Raw genomic sequence first — 25,772 nt, 5'->3', positions numbered from 1 at the left:
GACAATAATCCTTTGGCTAACTTTGTAAAGATGCTAGTCCTTTAGTTTTTAAAATATCAATATGAAATTTTGCATACGTTCTTTTCTTTTCACAAGGCTGCTCACATGTTATAATCGCCGTTATCGGACCACTATATCATATAGCTGCCATACAAACTGAACGATCAAATACATGTCCTTGTATGGAAAAGTCTTTTATCTGAGGAGATATCTTGACAAAATTTGGCATGGATTATTATGTTAGGTAATGAAACAATCTGTGAAGAAAATGTTCGGATAGAACAACTACTACATATAGCTGCCATACAAACTAAACGACCAAATACGTGTCCTTGTATGGAAAAGTTTTTTATCTGAAGAGATATTTTGACAAACTTAGACATGTATTATTCAATTAGGTCATAGTACAATCTGTGAAGAAAATGTTCAGATCGGACCACTATATCATATAGCCTCCATACAAATTGAACTAACGTAAATAAGCATTTGTATAAAAAACGTTTTTTTCTTATAAGAGATCTTCACGAAATTTTATGGAAATTATTGTCTAAAGCAAAGCTGTAAACTCCGAAGAAATTGTTCAGATCGAATGACTATAACATATAGCTGCCATACAAGTAAACGATCGCAATCAAGCACTTGTATGGAAAACTTTTTAGTTTAAGAAGATATTATCATGAAAATTCGACACGAATTATTGCCCAAGACAGTCGTGTCATTTCCGAAGAAATTTTTCAAATCGGATAACTATAGCATATAGCTGTCATACAAACTTGGCTGACCAATCAAGTTCTCGTATGGAATCTTTTGTATTATTAATATATTTTATAGTCTCAATGCAACCAAATTTAACATTTTTCTCTTTTCTTGGTCTTTAAAAAATCAATTCGTCAATATGACCAAATTTTTTTAAATTTTTTTAAATTTGGTTTAATAAATATCATGTTGTGCCATTATAAAATAATTTCCTCTCCGTTTACACCCAAAAATACTGAACCACATTTGTATAAATATAGCTCACATATATAAATATAGTAATAACGTTGCATGCAAAAAATCTCATAAATAACAAAACTTATTTGCATTACATCAAATGTAGGGGAAAAATAACTCAGCGAACGACCAAGCTGCTATTACTTCTGAGTGACGCCTAAGAGTATGCTAAGAATATGCAACTAAGTGTCACAAAGCCACGACAGAGCAGACGCCCTTAACAGAAAACTGTGCAGACATACCTATATGATTGTAGGAGCTTTTTATGCATTTATTCGATGAGCATGAGTTTTATAATATTTATTTTAAAAAAATCGTAAAATATATTAAAATTGCAGGTGAAAATTATAAAAAAAATTTTATCGATGAAAGCATGTAAGGTAAAGCTGCAAACACTAGCAAAAATTGGTCAACACAAGTCGCCGTAGTATCAAACGAAAAAATGAGCATTTGCAAAGGTCATAATGTGTGAAAATATTCAAACGAAAACGAGAGCAAACCAGCGAAAAATAAAAAATCACAGAAAAGCCAGAAATGAAAAGTGAAAATGCAACAGTGTGTATACTTGTAAGCTTTTATTGCTTTCATACTACCGCAATGTCGCTTTGTGGCTATGAGATCGTCCTTCGTTTGCTTTTTCCTATGTTTCATCCTAGTAAAAAGAACACTGCCGACTTGACATTGACAAATAGGCGTGCATTCATGAAAGTCTTATTAAAAAATTGACCTGAAAAAAAACAAAAAAAAATTAAAGCAAATAATCATTCATCACACAAGCTTTCATACTATCAATGTATGCAAAAATGTAGAAACGCAATTTTTGTTGCTTTTCTTCTATAGTTGTGTGTGTGTGACAGCAGTCAGCAAATTGTATTGAATGTGCTTACAAGCAAATTGGATAAAAAGTATCAGCAGTTTGGTAGTTTGGCAATTTTTCAGTTTTCCTTACATGCTTTGCATTTTTCCACAGTACTGCTGTTGGTAAAGTGTTGGAAATCTTTTATATACGATGTCGCTTTGTGACTTTGTTATGTAAAGTTGCTTGTAACATTAAATCTTAATAGTTTTAGAAGGGTATGTAGTATGCAAATGAATACCTGCAGAGAAATTGTAACCGGTTATCGTCTTTGAAAAAATAATACGCTGCTGACCAGTGGCTGTTCTTAGACCTTCTATTACTTGCTTATAACATGGCTGTGTATTCTGCTCCAGCATCTTTATTATAATATATTTAAGTTTTAACAATATTCAAAGCTCAATAGGGTAGTTAGGTTAGGTTAAAAGGTCGATCTTAACAGGCATCTTACTTGGACAGCTTGGAATGCCGTTCCTTTGAGGTACTCATACGCTCCAGGTACTCGCAGACAACTGACCAGCCGCTCGTTCATTACCTAGGAACGTCCTTATCGAATCCAGTCGGTGCACTCACGCCCTGAAGTACTGTAGTGGCAGTCCTATTACTTTCCGGACAATCCCTGTATATAGTAGCTCATAAGACTCTCCCAAATCGACAAAACACTTTTAACCTATCACAAATATGTTGAGGCGGCTAATGTCCGTTTCGGCTTTGCCTTCTGATTTGCCGTAAATAAGACCGCCGCGATGTTTCAAACTCAGTCCTACAAAGTCTGGAAAATACTGCAGAAAGTGCATGGATTTTTTCACCTCACTTTTCTCCATACAACTTGGTCATCATGCGTCCGACAAGATTTTTAGCCTATTGGACAACGTTCAGTAAGATCCCCTACTGATGTCGTTCAATTTCCACTACAACCGGTTCTATGCACCGGATTGACCCGGATTTCATCCGGCCACCAGAGATCTAACCCCATTTAGATCGGTAAGTCTTAGTTTAATCTTGTCGTCACTGGAGCAACACCGTGCATCAGGGTTGTTCCGTATCCCCTTACTCGTGATGGCATTGGTTGGACTCAACCCGGGCCCGGAGGAATTGTTCTGCTGCGTTTGCGCCAAAAGGCTCCATCCAAACTCTACCTCGCTCAGGTGTAATACATGATGGATGAAGCCATCTTAAGATCTGTTCAGGGCTTAAGACTCACTGGGAGTGAACCACATGACCTCATGCTGCCACGCACATTAGCCTCTACGGCTGTCCAATCTGCACCTAGCTCGCGTTTTGTGCCGCTACTCCACCCAAGTGGCCTACAGAGAACCTCCACGGTCTACAGGATCTCAAATAGGCAGCATGACTCCCATTTTTATCAGTAAAAAAAATTGCTTGCGATTGCGGAAAGATGAACTTTGCTAAAGCCCAGTAGTTCAAAAGCTCTGCTGCTTTCTACTCTAGGCCAAAAGAATCTTGCGAACGCACAAGAGGGGTTCGTCGACCAGCGCCTGCTATGTGCACTCAAAATCTCATTAGTGCCTGGGTACTATCTTTGTGTGGACAGTTTGGAAGCTCATCGCTAGTATTGATGCTCTGCTATCGAAGTGATTGCCCACCTCCCTGTAAGAGGCTGCACTTCGCAGCATTACGTCAATCGTACCCACTTTTTTCTGAAAAACACTACAGTGATTTGGTGGCCTAATGCTTCCAGCTTCGACCCATCTGAGGAAAAAGCTCAATACTTGCGCCTCTTCTCCAACGACTCTTTTCTATCTGCTTATCCCTCGTTGATATGTGAGCAGCAAAAAAGTCGCCAAGTAGAGCCTCTGCGATGCAATGTTTCCAGGAAAGCAGTGAAAGTAGGAATGAATTTGAGCGTGTTGTTGAAGTAGTCCAAAGTGCACCGGAGAAGTCGATGAGAGCCGCTCTTTGGACATGTTTACGCTTCTTAGCGAGTGCAGAGTTCTCAACCGCCCGTAAAGGGAGACGAGTAGAGATACGAATATACCAAAAATATAACTACCTACTCAATGCCTTTCTGCTACTAAATTTGTAAAGAAAATATTTCATCTACTCGGTGGCGCTGTCATTGATGCGTTTTCAAATAATTGTATTTCAATTTGCATATTAAAATTGCAATTTTGAAACTCTTTATATATGTACATATAGTTTATATATGTATGTATATATGTACTCTTATATAATAGAATGCACCCAAAGACTTGTTTCCAACAAAAATCTGTCTTTCGTATCTTACTTTAATTTATTGAAACTTTTCACTTTCCATTATTCTTATAACCTTTTGATACACTTTCGCAACTTTTACTTTTCTGTGCGGCACATTCATACAATTTCTCCGCTCTTCTCAGTTTCCCCCTTCACCGTCACTTTGCTTGAATGCATTGCGAAAACTTTGAAATAACCTTTCAAATATCCTGCCATGTTCCGCCGTCAATGGCAGACATGTTGAATTCCCGCTTGGCTCCTTCTCGCACGAGTATCTCATCTCAGTTTGTGTGGCTGCATGTGTGCACTCGCGTTTCCATTTGTGTTTTGTACTGTTGTTCTTCTAAATGGATTGAAATTGTATTGATATTTGCGTTGCTCAGCGCCTGCCATTGGCAATATTTGCATCCTTGCAGCGGCGCACACACGTTGGCAGCCGCGTACACACCACTAAACATATTTATTTGTGCGAGTAGTGGATTGTGCCAAAATCGATTTAAGTATATCTATATATGTATATATGTCTCCTTTGGCTTAGTCCAACAAAATGCACTTCATGCAACAGCCTTTCTACATCCTTCCTTGGCTCCAATCCTTCAAGTTTTTTGCTTTTGCTAAGCTCGTACATAGTTTTTTGTTGTTTGCGCGATAAATGCTGCCTTGAGGGATTTGCTCACACCCGTCAACTGTGCATTTGTGTGGAATCGCATTACTTTTTAGCGCTAGATTCCCTTTTTGCATTCACTGGTATCACGTTCAATGCGTCATCTCGCTGCTGCGGCTTCAATCAGTTCTGACTGGGTCTTCTTTTAAGCGCATATTTTGTCTTCCTATTGCTTTGGTGCACCACTTCGAAGGGGTTGTAGGGGTCTACTTTCTCAGCTGGTACTTTACGTTATTTTTAATAGTTAATTAAAAAATATAAGTACCAAAAGTTAAGAATTGTGCTGGTGTGTGACTCTGCTAAACTAATTTTCACCTAATTGTAGGCTTCTATTTCATCGCTCTCATTTTTATAATAATTCCAAGTATGATTTAATGCTCTTAAGTATTATAAAACTAATAAACCAGTAATCAATAATCAGACAAGTAATCTGAAGTTGAAAATAAATAGTTTGAGGTTGCTGACATTGCTAAAGAAAAAATCTTCAATTGTTAGCAACATTTTTTTGAGCCTAGAGATATTTCATTGTATCATATCTCTAAGGTATGACCATAGAATAGCTAAACTCAACAAGTCAATGACAATTGAGAGTCGTTAATCACTTCGTATTATACTAACCCTGTAAATGCAGGTGCTTGTCATCACTAAAATAGACTGCTTGCCCAATTTTAAACAAGATTTATTTATATGAATCTTTTATTGTCATTTATTATTGGTATTCTACTAAATTTGTTATTTTTCTTATTTTCAGACAAAGGCGTACTCGTACCGCCATCTCCGCCGAAGGATGCGCCCGGTGAAATGGGTAAACCAGTTGTTTTACCAACCAACATGACTGTAGAAATGAAGAAGGCCGTCGATGATGGCTGGACGAACAATGCATTTAATCAATATGTATCCGATATGATATCTGTGCATCGAACATTGCCAGATCCACGAGATGCATGGTAAGCAAAAAAAAAAAACATTTTAAAAAATATTTTAGTTAAATAGGGGGGACATGGTAATGTTCTGGAATTTGCGGCGTAGATTACTACTTTTCTCATATAATTAATATTGATTTTGTGAGATATGGTTCTTACTGAAAATACATCGTCCGTAAATCTTTACCTTAAATCATTTAGATGCTAATCGTGTACGATATTAAGTCAATATATCAAAATTTTTGATCAGGGATAATAATTTGTATACTCTAGCAACAGAGTATAATTGTTTTGTTCACGTAATTAACCTCCTATAGGTGCGCTCCAAGCGCTCATAGAAGACATCATTGGTCACATCGTCCTTCTATACCGTCGCGAGGTGGATATGTCACCCGAATTGTGACCAAATGTTCATCCACCGAGGTGAATCCCAGGACGCGGTGACGAGGTCTCTCTTCCACCAAGAAAGTAAAGTAATGATGTCAGCCTTTACTCTTACGAGGATATTAACCAGCAGGGCAGCGACACCTTCCCAGTTTAAAAACCGGCCCTTCCAAGTGCATGCCTTTAAATCGTAATCCTTCATTAATTTGCAGTGTTCGCAATCAAAAGGGGTGGCTCTCATCCGAGGCTGTTTATGCTTTTTCATTGGTAATGTTTTTTACGTGGCGGAATCTAAAAGTGCGATAAATCAATAACTAAGTACGTCAGAGACACTAAATTTTATGCCCAAATGGTATAAGAGTGATTTTTAGCAGCCGAGAACAGGGCGTGACACTGAAATTTCCCGGGTTTTTATTTCTGCATGTTGCAAAAGTATAAAACTTTTGGTTACACCCGAACTAAGATCTTCCATAATTGCAGATGTGCTTATCTACTTCCCTCTATCGTGATTAGGTTCGGGTTGGTTGTAATTTTTAGGAGTCGAGAACCAGACGTAACAGCAGGAAACTTACTGTCGGACCATAGAGAGAAGGTCGTTAAATGAGTGAGCATGCATAGAGGTGGTTAGAGTCATGAGGCTACTCATTACACGCTGGACATGTATTCGGTATATCGGGATCGATTCTGGATAAGTAGGAATTTAAATTCCAGGTCGAAATTGGGCAAAGTTCACTGTAGATTCTTGTGGCAACTCGTCGTCAGCAAGTAATCATTTTTGGTGTTATTGTTGTTGAGTTAACAGTCCTTGGCTAGATAAAAATCGAGGTCCGTTTCGGTTACATAGACCCGACTGTTGTGAGGATCATTTTTGATCGTTCTGTACGGTTAAAAATAACATTACAGGCCTTATCCGAACCAGACACGATACTAATCTAAGCTTTAAACCTTTTTGTAGTTCAAGCACTAATTTGCTATCTCTTTTGTGGTAAAATATCGCTAAAAAGAAGTATGATATCCATCTTATTGAGTTTACCATGGACATGTTACAATCACCGTTAAAATCAGACCTTGTTTCTTTCTATTGGTCGTTTGTGAGGGTAGTAAAAGGGAACCTAACACAAAACCAACCTTCAGAACTCTAGACCACCCTGCGAATACACTCTGTTTCTCTCCCGCTATCAACATGTCTCAACTATATAATTAATTCTCTCAGTGTTGCAACATCAATTTACTTAAAAGTCACGCGTTCGGTGCAAACATTTGTGCCAACGCGTCATTATTGTACGACCAAGGTGCCAACTTCCTGCTGTACGACATTCCTCAATGCCACTATAACTGCCACGCACTTAATGCATAGCAAAAACAACTACAATTTTATTATATTATTTATAAGTAAGTAAAAAATGTTTTCCCATTCGCACAGGTGCAAGGAGCCAAATCGCTATTTGGAAAATCTGCCCGCCACCGATGTCATCATCTGCTTCCACAATGAGGCGTGGTCGGTGCTGTTGCGTACAGTGCACTCCGTGTTGGATCGCTCGCCGCCGCATTTGATTAACGAAATTATACTGGTCGACGATTTCTCCGATATGCGTAAGTTGCAACAAGTTGCACACACATAGCTACTGCTATGCAACGTGCATATATGTATACTCATGCGCTGATGCACTTTATAATTATTTTTTAAACTGCTGATAATATGCTGCGCGGCGCATGCGCGCACGTTTTGCATTTAAATGCAACGTTTTGTGTGCGCGCACGCCGCCAAGCGGGCCGTGCAACCTAACCAAGCAATTTGCAATTTAATTATGCATGCTTTTTAGCTTCTTTCTTTTGCATTTGCTGCGCACTCTTCTGCTGGCGACTTTTAATATGCCATTTATCTGTTATTTCTGTTGCAGCACACACCAAGCAACAGCTGGAAGACTACTTCAGCGCCTACCCGAAGGTGAAGATATTGCGCGCCCCCAGCCGTGAGGGTCTGATACGAGCGCGTCTGCTGGGCGCACGCCACGCCACCGCGCCGGTGATAACGTACTTGGATTCGCACTGCGAGTGCACCGAAGGTGAGTTAGTGTTTGGCTGTGAGAAATGACTTATGCATGTTTGTGGGCGGTCTGGCAATTAAACGTAGAGCTAAACAAAAATAAAAATTTAAAATCACTTTTCAACATAAAATTTGTTGATTTGCAAATAAAATGCCTTTGACATTAAAAATATATAAAGTTGTAATAATTGTTTTATACAAAAATGGAAACAAGAAAAAATGTTATCTTTGGTTGCAAGAGCTTTAATACCCTTCAGAGTTGCATTTTTGTGGCACAAAAGCGTATAAAAAGGCGTGTATCTTGATTTTGCTCGACCAGTTTGTATGGTTGTTATATGCTATAGTAGTCCGATCTGCACAATTTCTTTAGATATTATACCATTGCTTAAGCTAATTATCCATGCCTAGTTTGGTCAAGATATCTCTTCAGATCAAAAAGTTTTCCGTACAAATACATGTATTTGATAGTTTAATTTGTATGACACCTATATGCTATAGTGGTCCGATCTGAACTTATTCTTCATAGATTATAGCATTGCTTAAGATATCAATCCATGCTTAATTTTGTCAACATATCTCTTTAGGTAAAAAAGTTTTCCGTACAAGGACATGTGTTTGTTCGTTCCGTTTGTATGGCAGCTATGTGCTAGAGTGATCCGATCTGAACAATTTCTTTAGAGATTATACTTTAGCCTTGAGCAATAAGTCGTGCCAAGTTTTGTTACGATATCTCCTCAAATGCAAGAGTTTTCCGTATATGGACATGTATTTAATTGTTCAGTTTGTATGACAGCTATTTGCTATAATGATCCGATCTGAACATTTTCTACATATATTGTACGATACCCAAAAACAAAAATCCATGCCTAATTTTGTCAAGTTATTTCTTCATATAAAAAAGTTTTTCCTACAAGGACATGTATTTAATCGTTCATTTAGTATGGCAGCTATATGCTAGAGTCACCCGATCCGAACATTTTCTTCACAGATTATATCATTGCTTAAGACAATAATCCGTGCCTAATTTTGTCAAAATATCTCTTAAGATAAAAAAGTTTGCCTTAAAAGACATTGATTCCAATCGTTCAGTTTGTATGGCAACTATACGCTATAGTAGCCCGATATCACTGATTTCGACAAATAAGTAGCTCCTTGGAAAGCAATGGACGTAGTCAAAGTTTTGGATCGATAACCCAATAACTGAGCGAATAGTTAGCGTATATCCTTCGTGGTGTAACAAACTTCATTGCAAATTTAATATGCCCTCTTTAGGGTATAAGCAAATATTATTCATCAGTATTTGAAAAATATGAAAATTTCATTAAATTCCCGCAGCTATTTTCAATAATTCCAACTAAAATTTAATTACAAATAACTCGCACAAAGGCATCATTTTTCTAACCGCCAATCTGCAAACACTCACAGCGCACTTGACACAGCTGCATTTGATGCATCAGCGGGCGGTCGGCAGTATTCGTTGCCGAAAGCCAATCGACAATATCGTTGCGGTTAACCATTTCGGTTGCTGGGAATTACATTTCGCGCAAATTTTCGTTGTTTTTCTAAAGCTTTTAATTTGTATAGATTAAATTACGTTTAAAAAAGGGCAAAATATCTGCTATTACCGTGCTTAGGGTGAAACACACGTTGCACCGTGGAGCAAAATTCAAAATAATCTTCTAAAAAATATCAACCAACAAAACAAGTGAATAGACATTGAAATATATCCTATGGAGAACATAAATATATACTCAGTCTTGTATGAAGCTGGAAGGGACGTGTTTTAAAATTTTGATCTTAGTACTATTTATAGTAAGAGAAAACATCGGAAGCCGGAGTGCGGAACTTTAATCCGCTAAACCTTAGCTACTCCCAACTCAAGATTCTCCCACGGAACTACTGGTTAAGTATTACTTCGTGGGAAGGACAGGACATTTAGGTCTCCTCTATTGTGAAGAGTGACGAACGCCTAATCTGTTGAAAAGGTCTCAGTTTTGTCATTATAGATGTTGACTCTTCGCTAACAGCTTGCCATTTCTCAGTCGACTGATACATGAGTGTCGTTAAATTATCGACGGTTCAGAGCTTTTTATACACTTTATATACTCAGACAGTTCAGCCTAATGTCATTGTGGAATCTGTGAAGTAGCTTCTAAAGCATCTATGTCCACTAAGTATTTGGGTCAGATGGAAATTCAGGTCCCCAAGTCGTCTGTCTATCCTCAAGTGAATGTCCTGTATAAGTCTGTTGGTCCAGCGCCCTTTGAATGAGGAATGACACCGCTGCTGTCAGGTACTCTTGTTCCTATTCTCTGCCTTTGCCGATACTGTTTTGGGTGCTGACAGCTGATATAAACGCTCCAGTTCATATCCCTGGATATCAGAATGCTTATGCACTGCAATTATTTGTTCATCATACGTTTTTGTATCCGTTGCCTGTATCCATATTGGAGTCGCATACAATATTACGGAACTCTTTGCAGTAAGCTTTGTTAAAAATAACAAGTGAGTGTGAGGTTTTTTCGATCGAGATAATTATAGGCAGAGTTTACATAAGTCACTAGATTTAGGTGATCTTCGTTATTCATTGCTCAGACTCACAAATGATTTATCTGTTCCGCCAGACGTTTCCACCTAATAGGCGTTGCATGTTAAAGTCGCCTCGTGGCAAACAGACTTCACTGAAAGCTGTGCATTAGAAAACATTCATTAAATATTTCGAGCTAAACTGCGGCTGGGCGAATAGCTTTCCCTGACATTCATTCGATATGTCTTCACGGCTCATCAATGCGGCTACATCCTTGAACTTACTCTGGAGCCCCTGCAACAGAACTAAAGTATAAATGTCGGGTTTGTCGCGGTTGATTAGGTGTGATTCTGAGAGTCATAAAACGGGGTGTAGATGGTCGCTGTATAATCCGAAGGAACAGTTGTTAAACTGTGGTGTTGTTTGGAGAGGCCATCATTGGGCAAACGCCTTGAGCATGGGGCCACGTACGATGCACTCCACCACACGGTTGTAACGAGTGTTGCGCAGGTCAGAACACGTCGGAAATGACAAGCCAATGCAAAAATTCATTTATATACAGACTTTTGACGCAAACGCAGCAGAAAAAGCCGACGGTCCCGAGTTGGACTCAATCCTAGCTCGGATCAGGAGAATGCGAAGCAATTCTGCTGTTGTGTTTTGCTCACTTAACCGAAAATTTACTGATCCAAACAAATTTAGTCATTACTTACTTTGCCTATGTGTCTTCAACAAACAAGAGACTTAATTGGTTCTCGAAATTGTATAAAAGAATATCGCTTACCACAGTGAGGAAAATAATCATCATTTTGACTTTTCAAAAACCTGTATTCTCCAAATAACATTATTTCATTTTTTAAAGCATTAAAAATCTATTTGTCCCACCGTCCTTATATACATTTTTTGTTAATTTGTTTTTTTTTCTACCTTTGCCGCGCTAATCTAAATGGTTTGCCATATTGTCCATAACGGTTTTAGGGCACTTATTCTGCCGTTAACTAGATTGGTATAAAAACTGCAAATTTCAATGCTCACCACTGGAATTTGCTGCAAATTGCGTATTAATGCATTTATCCAATCGAAAAATCTTGCCACATGATTGCTAATTTGCGCTTTACGTATTAAGAGATAGCTGATATTTATTGGCTCTATGTGTAGTAATAACCACAGGATTGTGATTTATTTTCAGAAACTTTTTCTTTTTATAATTTTTTCTGTTGATGATTAAAATTTTTTGGTTTAATATAGATAAGGAGTAAATACAATGTTCAATCAAAATAAAGTTTTCAAAAATTAATGAAAATTCCATCATTTAAAGTGCTGAAAAGAATTTAGTGTCGAGAGCCAGAGACTGCGTCTTTTTCAACAATTGTATGGCGGGTACTGCGTCGAATACTTTCAGAGCTGGAGTGTTTTCATCCATCCGGACAACATGACTAAGCCAGCGTAGTCGCTGTATTTTAATTCGCTGAACTATGTCAATGTCGTCGTATATCTCGTACAGCTCATCGTTCCATCGAATGCGATATTCGCCGTGGCTAATGCGCAAAGGACCATAAATCTTTCGCGTATCAGTATCTTTCAGTATCGTTTTTGCTTTATTTTAAGGGAAGTTTCAAAGAAAAACCTATGAAAGGATGTTTTTTAGCCAGCATCAAGCTATTTGGCTCATCTTTCAAGAATGTTTCCTTTGTCCCAGGATCGATGTGGTCTTACTTCAGGGCAAGGTTTTTCAAGATGAACCTATTGCAGGACAGTTTCTACTCTCCTTACGTCCAGGGATCCATCTTCCAAGGATTTCAATGCATCGTTTCCCAGATGAACCTATTACAGAGCAGTTTCTAATCTCACTGTATCCAGCGATGTGTTTTTAGCCATCATCAAACTATTTCGCACATCTTCATTGAATCGAGTTCTCCGTGCCGTGGAGTCTAGGTTTTATGTATTGAGTTGTCTAAGCTTGTTATCTAATGTTCTCCGTGCATCTCTCCATCGTTGCTACTTATAAAGGCCTGTTGTCGTATGATCTTATGTATGTATAGTATATTCCGTCATTCTTACAGTTATTTCTAACAGTGCGATTCGGCGAGGCGATACACAGGGCTGCTGTTCACTGTACCTAAGCAAAATATTCCGTCTTTGTTACACTAAACAGTCTTCCAGGTATCACCATGAGTCGAATATTGGTTGCTAACTCAACCATCGCAACTGTTTTATCAGCGAATATCATTAACTTACATCCAATGTGACCTATAGGACCACCAATTTCTTGATATAATTCACTTATCATCAGCTCATCGAAGTAAAATGATATTGATGATTATTTGATCGATAACTCCAAAAGATTATATTGGGTTGCCGAAAAAGTCTTTTCGTATATTGTCAATAGATGTCGTCCAGTGCTACCAATCAAATTGTGTCATACCTATCGTGTCGGAAAGGTGAATTCATTTAACAAAAAAAATTATATTAGGGGAAGTGGAAGTTGAGAGTTACAGCTGTTCCAAAATGAGTGGAAAAAATAAAGAAACTCGTTGTATTTTTAAATTTTTGTACAAGAAGAGAAGAATGCCAGGCAAACCAGCAATGAAATTCGTATAGCACAACAATGGTTGGCTCGCTTCTGTTCTGGAAATTTCGATGTGAAAGATGCACCTCGCTCTGGTCAACCTATCGTTAAAAAAGTAGATGAAATTATTAAAATGATTGACCAGAACCGTCACATAATCAGCCATGACATAGCTAAGGAACTTAACATTCATCATCAAATGGTTTTGAACCATTTAAAAACGGCTAGCTATCAAAAGAAGCTCGATTTTTGGGTATCACATGAATTGCCTGTGAAAAATTTAATGGATCGAATTAACATCTGCGATTCTTTACTGAAACGAAATGAAGTCGAACCCCTTCTGAAGCGAATGGTAACAGGAGACAAAAAGTGGATCAAATACATCAATATGTGCGAAAAAGATCATGGTTTTTGCTTTTTTTGCATAAAAATATTTGAAATTTACTATTAATGGTTCTGAAATCGTCTGCCTTAAAATCAACAAACATGAGTTCGTGGCGAATCGAACAAAACTGTTGGACAACATATAAACTGGTATAAACAAACAAAGGTGAAGTAAGAAACGTTTAACATTGGTGTGGTCTACTCGATCCTGTTTCTTTCACTGCTTAAACTTTGAAGTTTTCACATCCAAATTTTCTGAAGAAAAGAACAGCAATCGAGCGAAGCATGCAGCGAGTGACGAATAGAAAGTATCCAATGTAACTAATTTAAGCTGGAATGAAGTATCAATCTATTTTGGTATTTGTAAAGAAATAGAAAATGTGTGCTAGATGAGCACTAGTGTGCTTAGTTTTAAGCTCGTCCGTGTATTAATTGGCTTTGTATTATCGAACAGTAGAGAGTGTCGAATCGAACAAACAACTGGTATAACCAGATAAAGGTTAGAGTAACCAAGTTTTTTGTGATCTGTTCGTCTCTGTTTAAGCCACTGCCGCATCGTGTATTAACTGGCTTAGAATTTTGAGCAGTAGAGAGTGTCGAATCGAACCAACAACTGGTATAACTCGTTAGAGGTAGAGTAACCAACTTTAATGTGGTCTGTACGTCATTATTTAAGTCACCGCCGAACCGAAAGCTAACATATTCAAATATTCAATTTCAATCACCATGAACCATCAATTATTTTGTAGTGTTTTTATTTTACATTTTTGATGCTATAAACTAATTTTTCAGTTTTTGGTCAATTTCCTTTCTCTTCTACCAAAAATGCTTTGGAGAGCAGTAAAAATTTATGAAAAAAATGCAAAACTTTATACCGAGTACATTGAAAAAGTAGAATTTTTAAATTGACGTTATTTTCATAGCTTCCGCTCTGAGAGAACACACAGACACACAACTCTCATAACTTGAGAAACAAACTTAAAGTTTCATTTAGAAGCATGTAGAACACTGAAGTGGCTCTAAAATTCAATTTCTACTTTTTAATGATTGATGACTGACCAAACGCCGTATACATACATATATAGAGTATATATGTGTGTGTGTGCAACACAAACAAGAATACTTATCCTAGCATAAGCTGCAGGATATGCGCGAACGTAACGGAGTATATAAACGCTTGAGCAGTGGCTGGTGTGCTATAGTTTAAAAGTGTGTGTGTGTGTGTGTGTATGTGAGCATAACAGGAAGCATGTTTACCCGGGTATAGAAATTTTTTTTGCTGCTTTCTCTCTGCTCAACTTAGTTTGCGGTTGCTTGGGTTGGCGATTATGATTACGGTTTGGTGAATACGTTGCTTGCTTGACTGCCTGCCGCTGGACCATGATGGCGCTGGTGGTGGTGTTGTTCAATGGCTTTGATGTTTTGCGGTTAAACTCGGTACAAACACAAACATATTTATATATTTTTTCGACCTTGCTCACTGTTGAGTAATTGCATTTGCTATTTTATGCTTATTTACTTTATTTCTAAGTGAATTGTGTGCACTTTTTCTTTTTGACCAACGCTTTCCGTCCTTCCTTCCGCCATGTGGTTGCTAAATTTTCCTGAATTCATTATTTTCCGTTATTTTTTTTTTTTTGTTTTTTGTACCCACACTATGCTTGCGGTCATTTGCGGGGTCAACGCGTATGCTGCAATAGTCGGATTATGAGCATAAAGCTTTAATAGTGAGTGCAGGCGAATGGATAATGTCGAAAAAATAGTACCCGAAGCAATTTGGTCGTGTGTATATAAAATATCAGTGGAGCATAGTTGCCATAACAATAAATTACAGTTACTTTTTATTAAGGTTAAGGCTGCCAACGCACACATAGACACGTAGATAATCTAGATTTTTTGGATTTGTAATCTTTTATTATATACATATATAGGTATATATATATTAGGGTGATTAAAAAAATTTTTTTTTTTTTTTTTCAATTCGGTTGGGTTTACGAAAAAATCATAAGAGACCATATTTTAGAGCATTCAATTTCCTACAAAACCTAATTAACAAAATATTTTTTCAAGTAGTTGGAAGCGAGATATAAATTTTTCTATCTGATAATAAGAAAAAAAAGAAAACCGTTAGGCGGAGGACCTTCCCGTTACAATTAAAAACTCATATTTGGAGAGGCTTTCTTAGAGGTGTCTGGGAACCTATTTTTGCGAGTACCAATTGAAAAAAAAAAAAAAAAAAAATTTTGAATCACCCTAATATATATATATACATATATACACAGCTTCCGGTCTCACCACAATTTTTCGTATATTTTATATAGCAACACCTACACAATCTGCCATTTCTTCCATTTTATTTTCATTATATTTCATTTTATTTCGAATTTTTTGCCTCCCCACAGGCTGGCTTGAGCCACTGCTCGATCGCATCGCTCGCAACAGCACCACTGTGGTTTGTCCGGTCATCGATGTCATTGATGATACAACATTGGAATTCCACTACCGTGACTCGGGCGGCGTAAATGTGGGCGGTTTTGATTGGAATTTACAATTTAATTGGCATGCAGTGCCGGAACGTGAACGCAAGCGACACAAGGTGAGTGCAAAAATTACATACCATACATATATGTACATATATTTTCATACGCGTTTATATGAAATACCAAAACCAAAAAAGCATAAATGTGCGGCGTGTGGTATAAAAGTCAAGCGAAGAAAGAAATATGATTTAAAAATTGCCAACTGGAGAACGACAAATAAGTTGTACAAATTCATGACAGAATTTAATCGTGTGAAGGCAGCAACTTTGAACGCTGTTATTATCTATTTTACAGGTGATTATATGGGTGTGATTTATACGTTGGGTGAAGCTCCCTGAGGCTGCCAAGTGGAAGATAGAAAATTGTATACTATAAAATTACCCCAAACAAGTATATGAGCGCATTATGTGAGAGCTCAAAAGTTAGGTTGTGTTGAAAAATTAGTAGAAAAATTAATAGCAGTCGAAGACTTATCTAGTCTAGACACTGTTGAGAAGGTTGTTTTAAGTCTAAATGGTGCTGGTCAAGGCTAAGTACGGTATTAATTGGCAAGGTGAAAAGGGCAGACGAGTGGACGTCAGACCACAGGCGACCGCACTTAGGCCATCATTATTAGACCCATTGTACTTCCGAGAGATAATCACTGAAGCCTTATCCAGCTATTTAGTGGATTTTTTAAAATAATTTAAGCCTTATCCAGTAATTCAGTGGATTTGGTAAAGGACCGAGCTGCCCAAAACCACTTAAATTGAAGCATTCGGAGCCGTGGAATATGTCCCGTCTGATCCAGCTGTAGGCTGAGCAATCATTTAGACCGTATAGCAAAATTTCCTGCGTTTCTTCATCTCCCGCCTATGCTCTGCATTCCGACTCTACTTTTTCCCATTTCTCTAAGGCGGGATCTTAAGTGTGGGTGCCCTGTGGTGGCTCTTATAATGTAACTAAATTCTCTTTGCTTAGAAGAAGAAGAAGTAGAAGCTTTTTGTTCTGTTAGAGCTTTTCTTTTGCCTATAAGAAGAAGAAGTATAAGCTTTTCGGTCTGTTAAACATCAACACTGCCACAAAATAACTTTTTGATATGCCTGTGTTGCTTGTGCTTTAACACCTGATGCGTTCCTCTAGAATCCACTGCTTCAAACAACCCTTAAAAGAGCTGACTGGCCTGCGGAAGCTTAGCGGAATTGTGTTTCCAGCTGCCTCCGAGCGGGCCAGCTCGTCTCAGCCTTTTCATTTCCGTCCATTACTATATGACCGGGTAACCAGCTGATGTCAACCGAGTTACCTATTGTTAGTATGTCTAGTTATTGCGTATTTGCTTAACCTAACGCAGTGCGATCTAAAATTGGCGCTACGTATAACCTTAATTGTCGCTTGTCTGTTAGAGGCTGGTTAGAGCAGAAGCTCACTTAATAGCTTCTACTCTGCTCACAATTTCGGCCTAAAAGAATAAAGTGTAGTCATTTAGATTGAAGCTAGCTACTAACTGGATTATAACAGCCCGCTCCTATTCCTATTCCATAATTTAATCCATCGGTGAATATGTAGATCTCGTCGTTGGAATTGTCGATCAAGGAACCATTGATTCATTCTTCTTTATTAACGAAGTAAAATGTTGGTCGTCATCAAAAGGGGGGTCTCTCATCTGAGGCCGTTTTTTCTTTTATTGATAGTGTTTTTATCTGGCGGGTCCCAAACCCAGCATACAACCCTGGGGAGGGATGGTTCGCCTCCTCACTTCAGCTCGCTTTCAAGCGGATGTCTTTTGACTACCCGGAGGATACTTGATCTAAGCCCGGAAGTCATGAACTGCTTGAGCCATATGCAAAATAATCGTTTCTGGCCTCTCCCAAGTGTTTGACGCTCAGAGAACTTTCTTCGCTTGCGTGAACTTCTACACATGGCTCCATCCTCCAATGTATTTACTACGAATAAATATAAATTATTTTATAATACATCCATTAATATTCCTATAAATGGCAGTACATATTACTTTCGTAACGAACACACATCCTCGAGCGGAAAAGGAAAACTCATCTAAGTAAAAGCAACACAATTATCAAAATTTAAGCATCCGCTGTTGCCATGGCAAGCTGTTACCTTCCTTCCCGTCGGCATGAACGACAATAATTTCCTTTCGTAGGGTAAATGTATGTGACATCCGCTTGGCATATATACCTACATAAAACAATTGATATTCATATGAGCTGCACTCAGTGTTCACTTTCCTTCGCTTGCTTACTTATACCTATGCTCATTATGCACTCCCCCTTTCCCCTCTCACGTACGTCACTACTATGCCTCTAACTCTGCTCCTTACCATAGAAACACGTCAACGCTGCGTTACCCTTTCTTTTTGTTGCCACTGAAGTTGCCGTGGTAAATGTATGCCTTGTTTTTCAATCGGCAATGGCAATGTCGTTGCGATTTACACAATTTTCATTTCATTGTAAGCACTAAAACGTGACAATTTCGCAAGCGTGACTTACATGAAAAGCCTCTATGCTCATGTGTGAAGGTAGAGGCACTCATAAGTAAGTAGATACCTACGCATGCATATTAAATGCGTTGAACTTTGCGTGCCCTTAATTAAAGGGTATCTATATTTGTTTTGAAATATGTTTTTTTCTTACTTTTTTTTCTTCGTATTTTGTTTTCTTCAATTGTATGTATTAAAAAAAATATTTTTCAAAAAAGTTAATAAATTAAAAAAAAATCTTAGTCAAAACAAAAAAATTAAAAAAATATTAAAAAAAAATTATTAATTATTAATTTTAAAAAATTTATAAAAAAAAAAAAAAAAAAAATTTTCAAAAAATTAAAAAAAAATTATTAATAAAAAATTAATTTAAAAAAAAAAAAAAAAAAAAAAAAAAAAAAAAAAAAAATATTAAAATTTATAATTAATTTTTAAAAAATGTATAAATATAAAAAACAAAAAAAAAATGTTTTTCAAAAAAATTATTAATTTAAAAAAATGTTATAAATTTTTTATTTTTATGTTATTATGTTTTTAACTTTTTCTTGAAAGTTTTTTTTTTTTGAAAAATACTTTTTTCTTAATTTTTTTTTAATTTTTCTTTTATTTTCTTTTTGTGTTTTGTTTTCCTATCTATTATAGCAAGAATTGTTTTCTTCCAAAAAACTTGAAAAGCTAAAACCTACTTCTCATTTATGAACTATAAAAAATTATATGTTATTTTATATTTGCCAAAAAGCTGGAGGATATTGCTATTTACTACAAAAAATTCGAAAGTCTATTACGATCTTTACGATTTTGTATGAAAGTAGCGGCAATTTTTGAGCAACAAAATCATTAAAAATTATTTGAATCCACTTTTACTCCAGCGCCAACTACAGAGTAATTAAATTTTTTCATCGGAATTGTCAGAATTTTCCACTTGACATGTTATTACCCTAAATTAGTTTCTGTTATGGAACTAAACCCAGCAATTTCCACTCCTACTCAAATTGCCGCCTAAAGGTATGTTAAATTTTACTTTTCCGTAGTGTTTTCTTAAGACAAGGGGTCAATTTAAATGACTTTAAAATTATCAGAATTTGAGTCGACCGTAGCGCCATCTCACGAGGAATTAGTATTTTCCACATAGACTGTCAGGGTTTTTCGCTTGACATGGTATTACTTAAGAATACGGGTATAACCATACCTTTCACAGTTCACCGCCTAAATGTATGTTAAATTTTACTCTCCTCAGTTTTTCCCCAAGCTCTACTTGTGTCACCCTTTAAATTGTCTGCCATCTACATAACCCAAGTACGAACTGTCTCATATTGTTTTCACATATATGTAGCACTTTCATTTTAAAATGAAGGTTCCTACAAATGGCCTTCTTGAAAACAATTTTCGATTTTCGCCAGTTTTAACAATTCAATAATAATTTGAAGATGTGTTACAAATATTTTATGCAGGGTTTCAATATTTTTTTTTTTTTATAAATCTTTCTTACTATAAAACTTATTTGGAGTCGTCAATCTGTTGATTTTTTAATCAGTAAGACTATTTTAATACTTTTCTTTAAGTAAACTAGTAACTAAATGAGACCACAGAAATGTACTGTATTACCTTAAAGGCACTCAAAAAAACAGTGTATATTCCAAGCTCAAATTAGAAATCTTAAGCCCATACTCTTCGCAGCAAACTACAAAAGTAGTTTCACTACTCGTTCACACCTTATTCATACACACTGTACCAAACCATTTTGAAATGCAATTCCCGTTGAAATATTACTTGATTTCGTGCTGTAAGTGTGAAACCTTAGACACAGCCATCCATTCATGCAATTGTAACTGTACAGAGAGTAAAAATGGGTCACGCTTATAAGAATGAATGTCAGTTCCCATAAATTATTCAAAACGCACTCTTTAGGATGACCTACACACGCATATGCGAACCATTTTACACATCAATAGACAGACAGTTTGCTCCGGAAAGCTCAGACAGAACAGTGAACTTCTGAAGCACTTCGAAATTTTCTATTTTTTCTTTAAGAAAAAACATAGAAGCTTCACATTTAATAGAGAATATTTATTACTATTTGAAAGAACATTCTTTCTCATTTACTTTTTCAACATTATTTCTTTCAAATGTTGACCGCGGTTACATCTCAGATGGTTCATCCCTTGAGTCCAAATTTCTATGACTCGATAACGCTTTTTGACTTGTAACTGGCGAAGGACACGCGTGATGTTTTGCTCCAAGGCTTGAATCAAAGCAAGATTGTTCGCAAACACTTTAAACTTTGCCGAAGGCAACAGAAAAAAGTCTAACGGGGTGATATCATACGATTTTGGTGACCAATCGACCAACCCAAAACGTGAAACTATCTGCTCATCGAAGTGTTATCTCAATAAATTCATTAATTGATGCAATATGTGGGAAGTGGCACCGTCTTGTTGAAACTGAATGTCACCGAGATTACTAGCTTCAGTTATAGGCATCAAATAGTCTTTTATCATGGCGCGATAACCGTCGCCATTGACGATTACTTTCTCACTGGTATTCATTTTCAAATAAATGTGAACCGATGATTTCACAGACCCACAAACCACACAAAACTGTTGTTTTTTCTGGATGACATGGCAGCTCCTGAATATCTTCAGGCTGTTCTTCGTCCTAAATGCGGCAAATTCGAAAAAGTCGGATCTTCTTGGAACCTTTCCAAGAGCACATAAAGCAAAGCAAGGTCGCTTGGGAATGTCGACTGACTTCAGTTCTTCCACAAGCTGGATTTTGCACACTCGTCGTTCCATTTGTCAGTCCGAGTTGCTGCGAAAAAATTACCCCTGGTTGGATCAAAAGCTTATTTTTTATGAAGCGAACCTATCGTTTTGAATTTTTCGTTCGTTTAACATCATAATTGCCTGTAATTCTCAAACGGTTTATAAAAACCATAAATTCTACAAAAACTAAACTTTGAAGCGATTTTTACAATAGTATAAAAGATAGCGGGACAAGGGACTACTCTGCCCTCCGCTATTTTAACTGAGCTCAATAATTTGAGTCTCCTATTTACTCCCTTTTCTATCCAAAGACAACTGCAGTCTATCTGCTTTACTCCATTTTGCTACCACGCCAGTCTAGGCTCATCCGACAAAGTGGATTAATTTCTGTGTGGGTATCTGACACTTGTCGTAGTTGCGTTGAATTGCTTTTCGCCGTCAACTAAACGTGCTCCGTGCTTTCGTTGTTTAAACTCGCTCGCATTTTGTACGCATTACGCCGACAGTGTTGCTAAATTTGGACACCATCTTCCCGCCACCGCAAAACCGTTAGTGCAAAATTCAGTGCGTGTTAGCATTGAAGGTTTTATTGGAAAACTTTTGGTGGCCGCCAACGCAAATGCGTGCGCCTATATGTGGCTGGCTAAGTCTGTGTGTTAGTATCTGCGTTTTATTTTATGTGTGTGTATGTGTGAGTATGCGTGTGTTTTACATGCAAACGATGCTGTAGGTTAGTAACAACATTGCTGAACATGCTTTGCAGCAACTAGGCAAAAAGGGTTCAGCATGTTAGGCGCCTGAGGAGCTGTTGCGCCTGCTGTTATGCTTCTATATGTGGGCTTAAGCAGTAAATGTTGCGCTACAATCCAACAACACTACGTACTTCATGCAGGGTTATGTAGTTAAGTGAATGTTGCTGTAGGCGATTAATGTGCTTCCGTTCAGTCGTGTAAATTGGATTATTCGGCATTTCATGCGCAGATCAGATATGCCTTGCTTATAAGTATGTACATATATGCAGCGTAAACAAAGCCATGTCAAATTGAAAATGAAACAAAAAATAAGCATAATGGCGTAAACATGACTAGTGGGCAATATGTATTAAAAAGTATAACCTTAAAAACAAAAAAAAAATTTAAAACATAATTCATATATAATTTAAAAGGCTTAAAAAAATAATTTAAAACAAGAAAAAACGGCATAAAGGCGTCTAAAAAATCCTTATCCTGATTTTAGATGGTAAATTTGTTTGGTAGCTATATAATATATTGGTCCGTTCAGCTCATTAGCCCATTTGGCATGGGCATTGGCATGGACGTGACGTGGATTTGAGTTTGATTGGTAAGTTTGTATGGCTGCCATATGCTACATTTGTCCTTTCTGGATAATTTTCTGGTAGGTAATAGCAATTTCTTAGATAACAGTCTATGTAAAATTACGTGATAATACCTTGTCATATAAAAAAATTTTCCCTACAAGGACTTGAGTTTGATGGGTCATTTTATATAGCAGCTATATGTTATGGTGCTCCGAACTGAACAGTTTCTTCGGAGATTATACCGCCGCCTCGTGCAATAATCTATACCAAATTTTATGGAGTTATCTTGTCAAATAAAAATTTTTTCCACACACGGACTTGAGTTTGATGGGTCAGTTTATATAGCAGCTATATGTTATGGTGGTCCGATCTGAACAGTTTCTTCGGAGATTATACCGCCGCCTCGTACAATAATCTATACCAAATTTTATGGAGTTAACTTTTCAAATAAAAAAGTTTTTCCTACAAGAACTTGAGTTTGATCGGTCAGATTGTTTGGCAGCTATATGTTATGGTGGTCCGAACTGAACAGTTTCTTCAGAGATTTTACCGCCGCCTCGTGCAATAATCTATACCAAATTTTATGGAGTTGTCTTGTCAAATAAAATTTTTTTCCGCACAAGGACTTGAGGTTGACCGGTCAGATTGTATGGCAGCTCTATGCTATAGTTCGTCGATATCGGACAATTGAGTGGTTCCTTGGAGGTAAAAGAAGGTTTGCTGAGCTTCATGACGGTATCTCAAAAACTGTGGGACTAGTTCACGTATATACAGAGAGCCAGACGAGCATGGCGACTTGTAAAGTAACCAAAACATTCACCTTCAAAACAGCCGCAAAAAGGGCAATCATTATATGTGACCTGGTCTACGAAAAGGGAGCTAACGTGCAAAAACTAGTTTTCTGGGAAAAGCTGTTAAAAATAATCGTCAGTTTCTCGTTATCTCATTAATTGTTCTCCTTTTTTTTGACACCTAAGCCCCCTTTCCGTAGACCAGGTCACATATATATAATTTAGGGATTAGAAGAAAGTATCGTACGATGTCAACCATTCTTGGTACCATATCACATATCGAACATTCTTCAAGGTTCGCACTAAATAAGCTCTATAGCTGAGCTATGAGGAGATCATATTTGGCATATTTGTTATGAATTTGTATTTTGCACTCATAGGCCGATAAAATGCCTTGAACCACTTGAATCAATCATAAATATACTTCGTCTAATTAGTTCGATGGTAGATACTAGTTTTTCTTATAGCTGGCCGGCCATTTTCGACGGATGTTCTCAGCCAAATGTCTCAATACGGCCAAATATAACTCCTTATTGACCGTCTGTCCCTACGGAACAAATTCATGATACACCAAACCACAAATATCGAAAAAAAACCTTAAACATTACCGGCATTGGCGTGATTTATTTGGTTTCGGCTCGTTTTTTCCCCTCCATTACGATGAAAGTTGACTTGTTTGCTTGTCAAACTCATAAACCCATGTCTCATTGGTAGTTATAGTGTTCTCCATAAATGTAGGAACGGAACTCGCACGATCAGGCATGTCCAAAGAGACCTGTTGATGATACTCTTATTGAAAAAAATTTATTTATCGGGACAAGTCGAGCAAGAACGCGCTTCATACCCAAAATAACCAGCAAAATCATTCGAACAGATTTGCTTAATTACAATTTCCGGGTCCTTTTTGACACAATCTTTATCAAGCTCATGAATATTGAGTAGTTTAATGCATAAAATTTAGTCTAATAACAGCAGCTCTACCAAACTCTACCAAAAATACGCCGTAAACACCTTATAAATGAGTTAAAAGCTCAAACTAACTTTATTTGGAATCCTTTAAGAATATTCCAAACCAAAATACTAATTTCTGTAGCCGGATATGTTGTATTTTTGCACCCTTATACAAGTGAAACATTGCGGATTTGAAGTGAATATTAATAAAAGTTATTAACACACGCTCTCAAGTCACTCAATCTAGTTGCTAGTGCGAAATAGCTACCGAAACAAACCATTTATCAAATTTGTGGCAACAATTTGAGAAATTACTGTTATGATTTGTAAATTATACTCCAAATACAACTGTATATTCATGTAGTTTCATACAACTGTATATTCATAGACATGTATACAGTTACAGTCATTAAAGTTACTTTTCTTGGTAGCAGCAACTGTGCTGCATATTACTACCGCATGCTGAATGAAATAATATTTTAGCTGCAACAACAGACTGCAACATCAAAGACGTATTCTTCTACAAAGCTCTTTACTCATATAAATATACATATATATTGCAAAAATACATTTGGCAACACCGCATTGTTACTGCTACTAAAAATTGTGTTTACTTGAAGCATACATCTAGGCTGATGCTGAAATTTACATACATCCAGGCGCCATTGTTTATTGCACATGCATATACATTTATATGTGTTTTTGTGTGCCTTTGTGCTTTCAAAAACAATGCAGTCCTTCTTGCTACAGTTTTTCTTGCACTCATGCGTCGCAACACTCTCGCTAAATGACTTGTAAGCAGCTCTGTGTACATACATATGTGTGTCTGCGTATGCATGGCTGTGTGCATTGGTCTGGTAATTTCAACATTACTGCCACAGCGTATAATGTTTATGTGATTGCATAAATGCCGACATGTGGGCCGTTCCGACAAGCTAATAAATGCCCCAATGGGTTGAGGCTTGCGCAGCAGAATGCCGGTATCAGAAGAAAACGATGTACGTAAGTCTAGTGGAGTGCTCATACAATGGCAGAGAGCTCAAGTGTGTGGCTTGTGAAAATAAAACAAAAACCGAAAAAGTAATGTGAGTACTTCAGCGAGAACAATAAATGTTCGTAGTTGTTGCCTTGTTTTTGCTTTAATTTTTTTCCTTGATTTTCTGTCTTTGAAACTGTACTTATGTCGGCATTTATTATTTAGGTTGCTTTTCATTTAAGTGCTACAATTTTAAATATTAATTTTCACTTGGCAAGCAATTTCATTTAAAGAAGGTTTTTTCTGTTTAAAGGAAGCTTTTTAAAGTTTTTTCCTGTTTAAATGAAGCTCTTTAAAAATGAAAATGTTTCAATAATAATAATTTCAAAAGTTT

The 25,772-nt window shown here is 37.0% G+C and overlaps 1 protein-coding gene across 2 annotated transcripts in view; it reads left to right on the top strand.

Annotated features, from left to right (window-relative positions):
* LOC120770542 (putative polypeptide N-acetylgalactosaminyltransferase 9) overlaps positions 1-25,772 on the top strand; it is a 110,709-nt gene that overhangs the window by 13,721 nt on the left and 71,216 nt on the right. For both annotated transcript variants that reach the window (XM_040098099.1, XM_040098098.1), the window contains exons 2-5: positions 5,482-5,677; positions 7,461-7,630; positions 7,939-8,103; positions 15,967-16,160. In XM_040098099.1, coding sequence (XP_039954033.1) covers positions 5,482-5,677; positions 7,461-7,630; positions 7,939-8,103; positions 15,967-16,160 — 725 coding nt within the window. The remainder of the gene's footprint in view (positions 1-5,481; positions 5,678-7,460; positions 7,631-7,938; positions 8,104-15,966; positions 16,161-25,772) is intronic.

The sequence above is a fragment of the Bactrocera tryoni genome, chromosome 3, assembly GCF_016617805.1.
Source record: "Bactrocera tryoni isolate S06 chromosome 3, CSIRO_BtryS06_freeze2, whole genome shotgun sequence".
Taxonomy (NCBI): domain Eukaryota; kingdom Metazoa; phylum Arthropoda; class Insecta; order Diptera; family Tephritidae; genus Bactrocera; species Bactrocera tryoni.
Note: the sequence above shows the minus strand (reverse complement) of the source record. Positions and strands in the feature narration are given on the sequence as shown.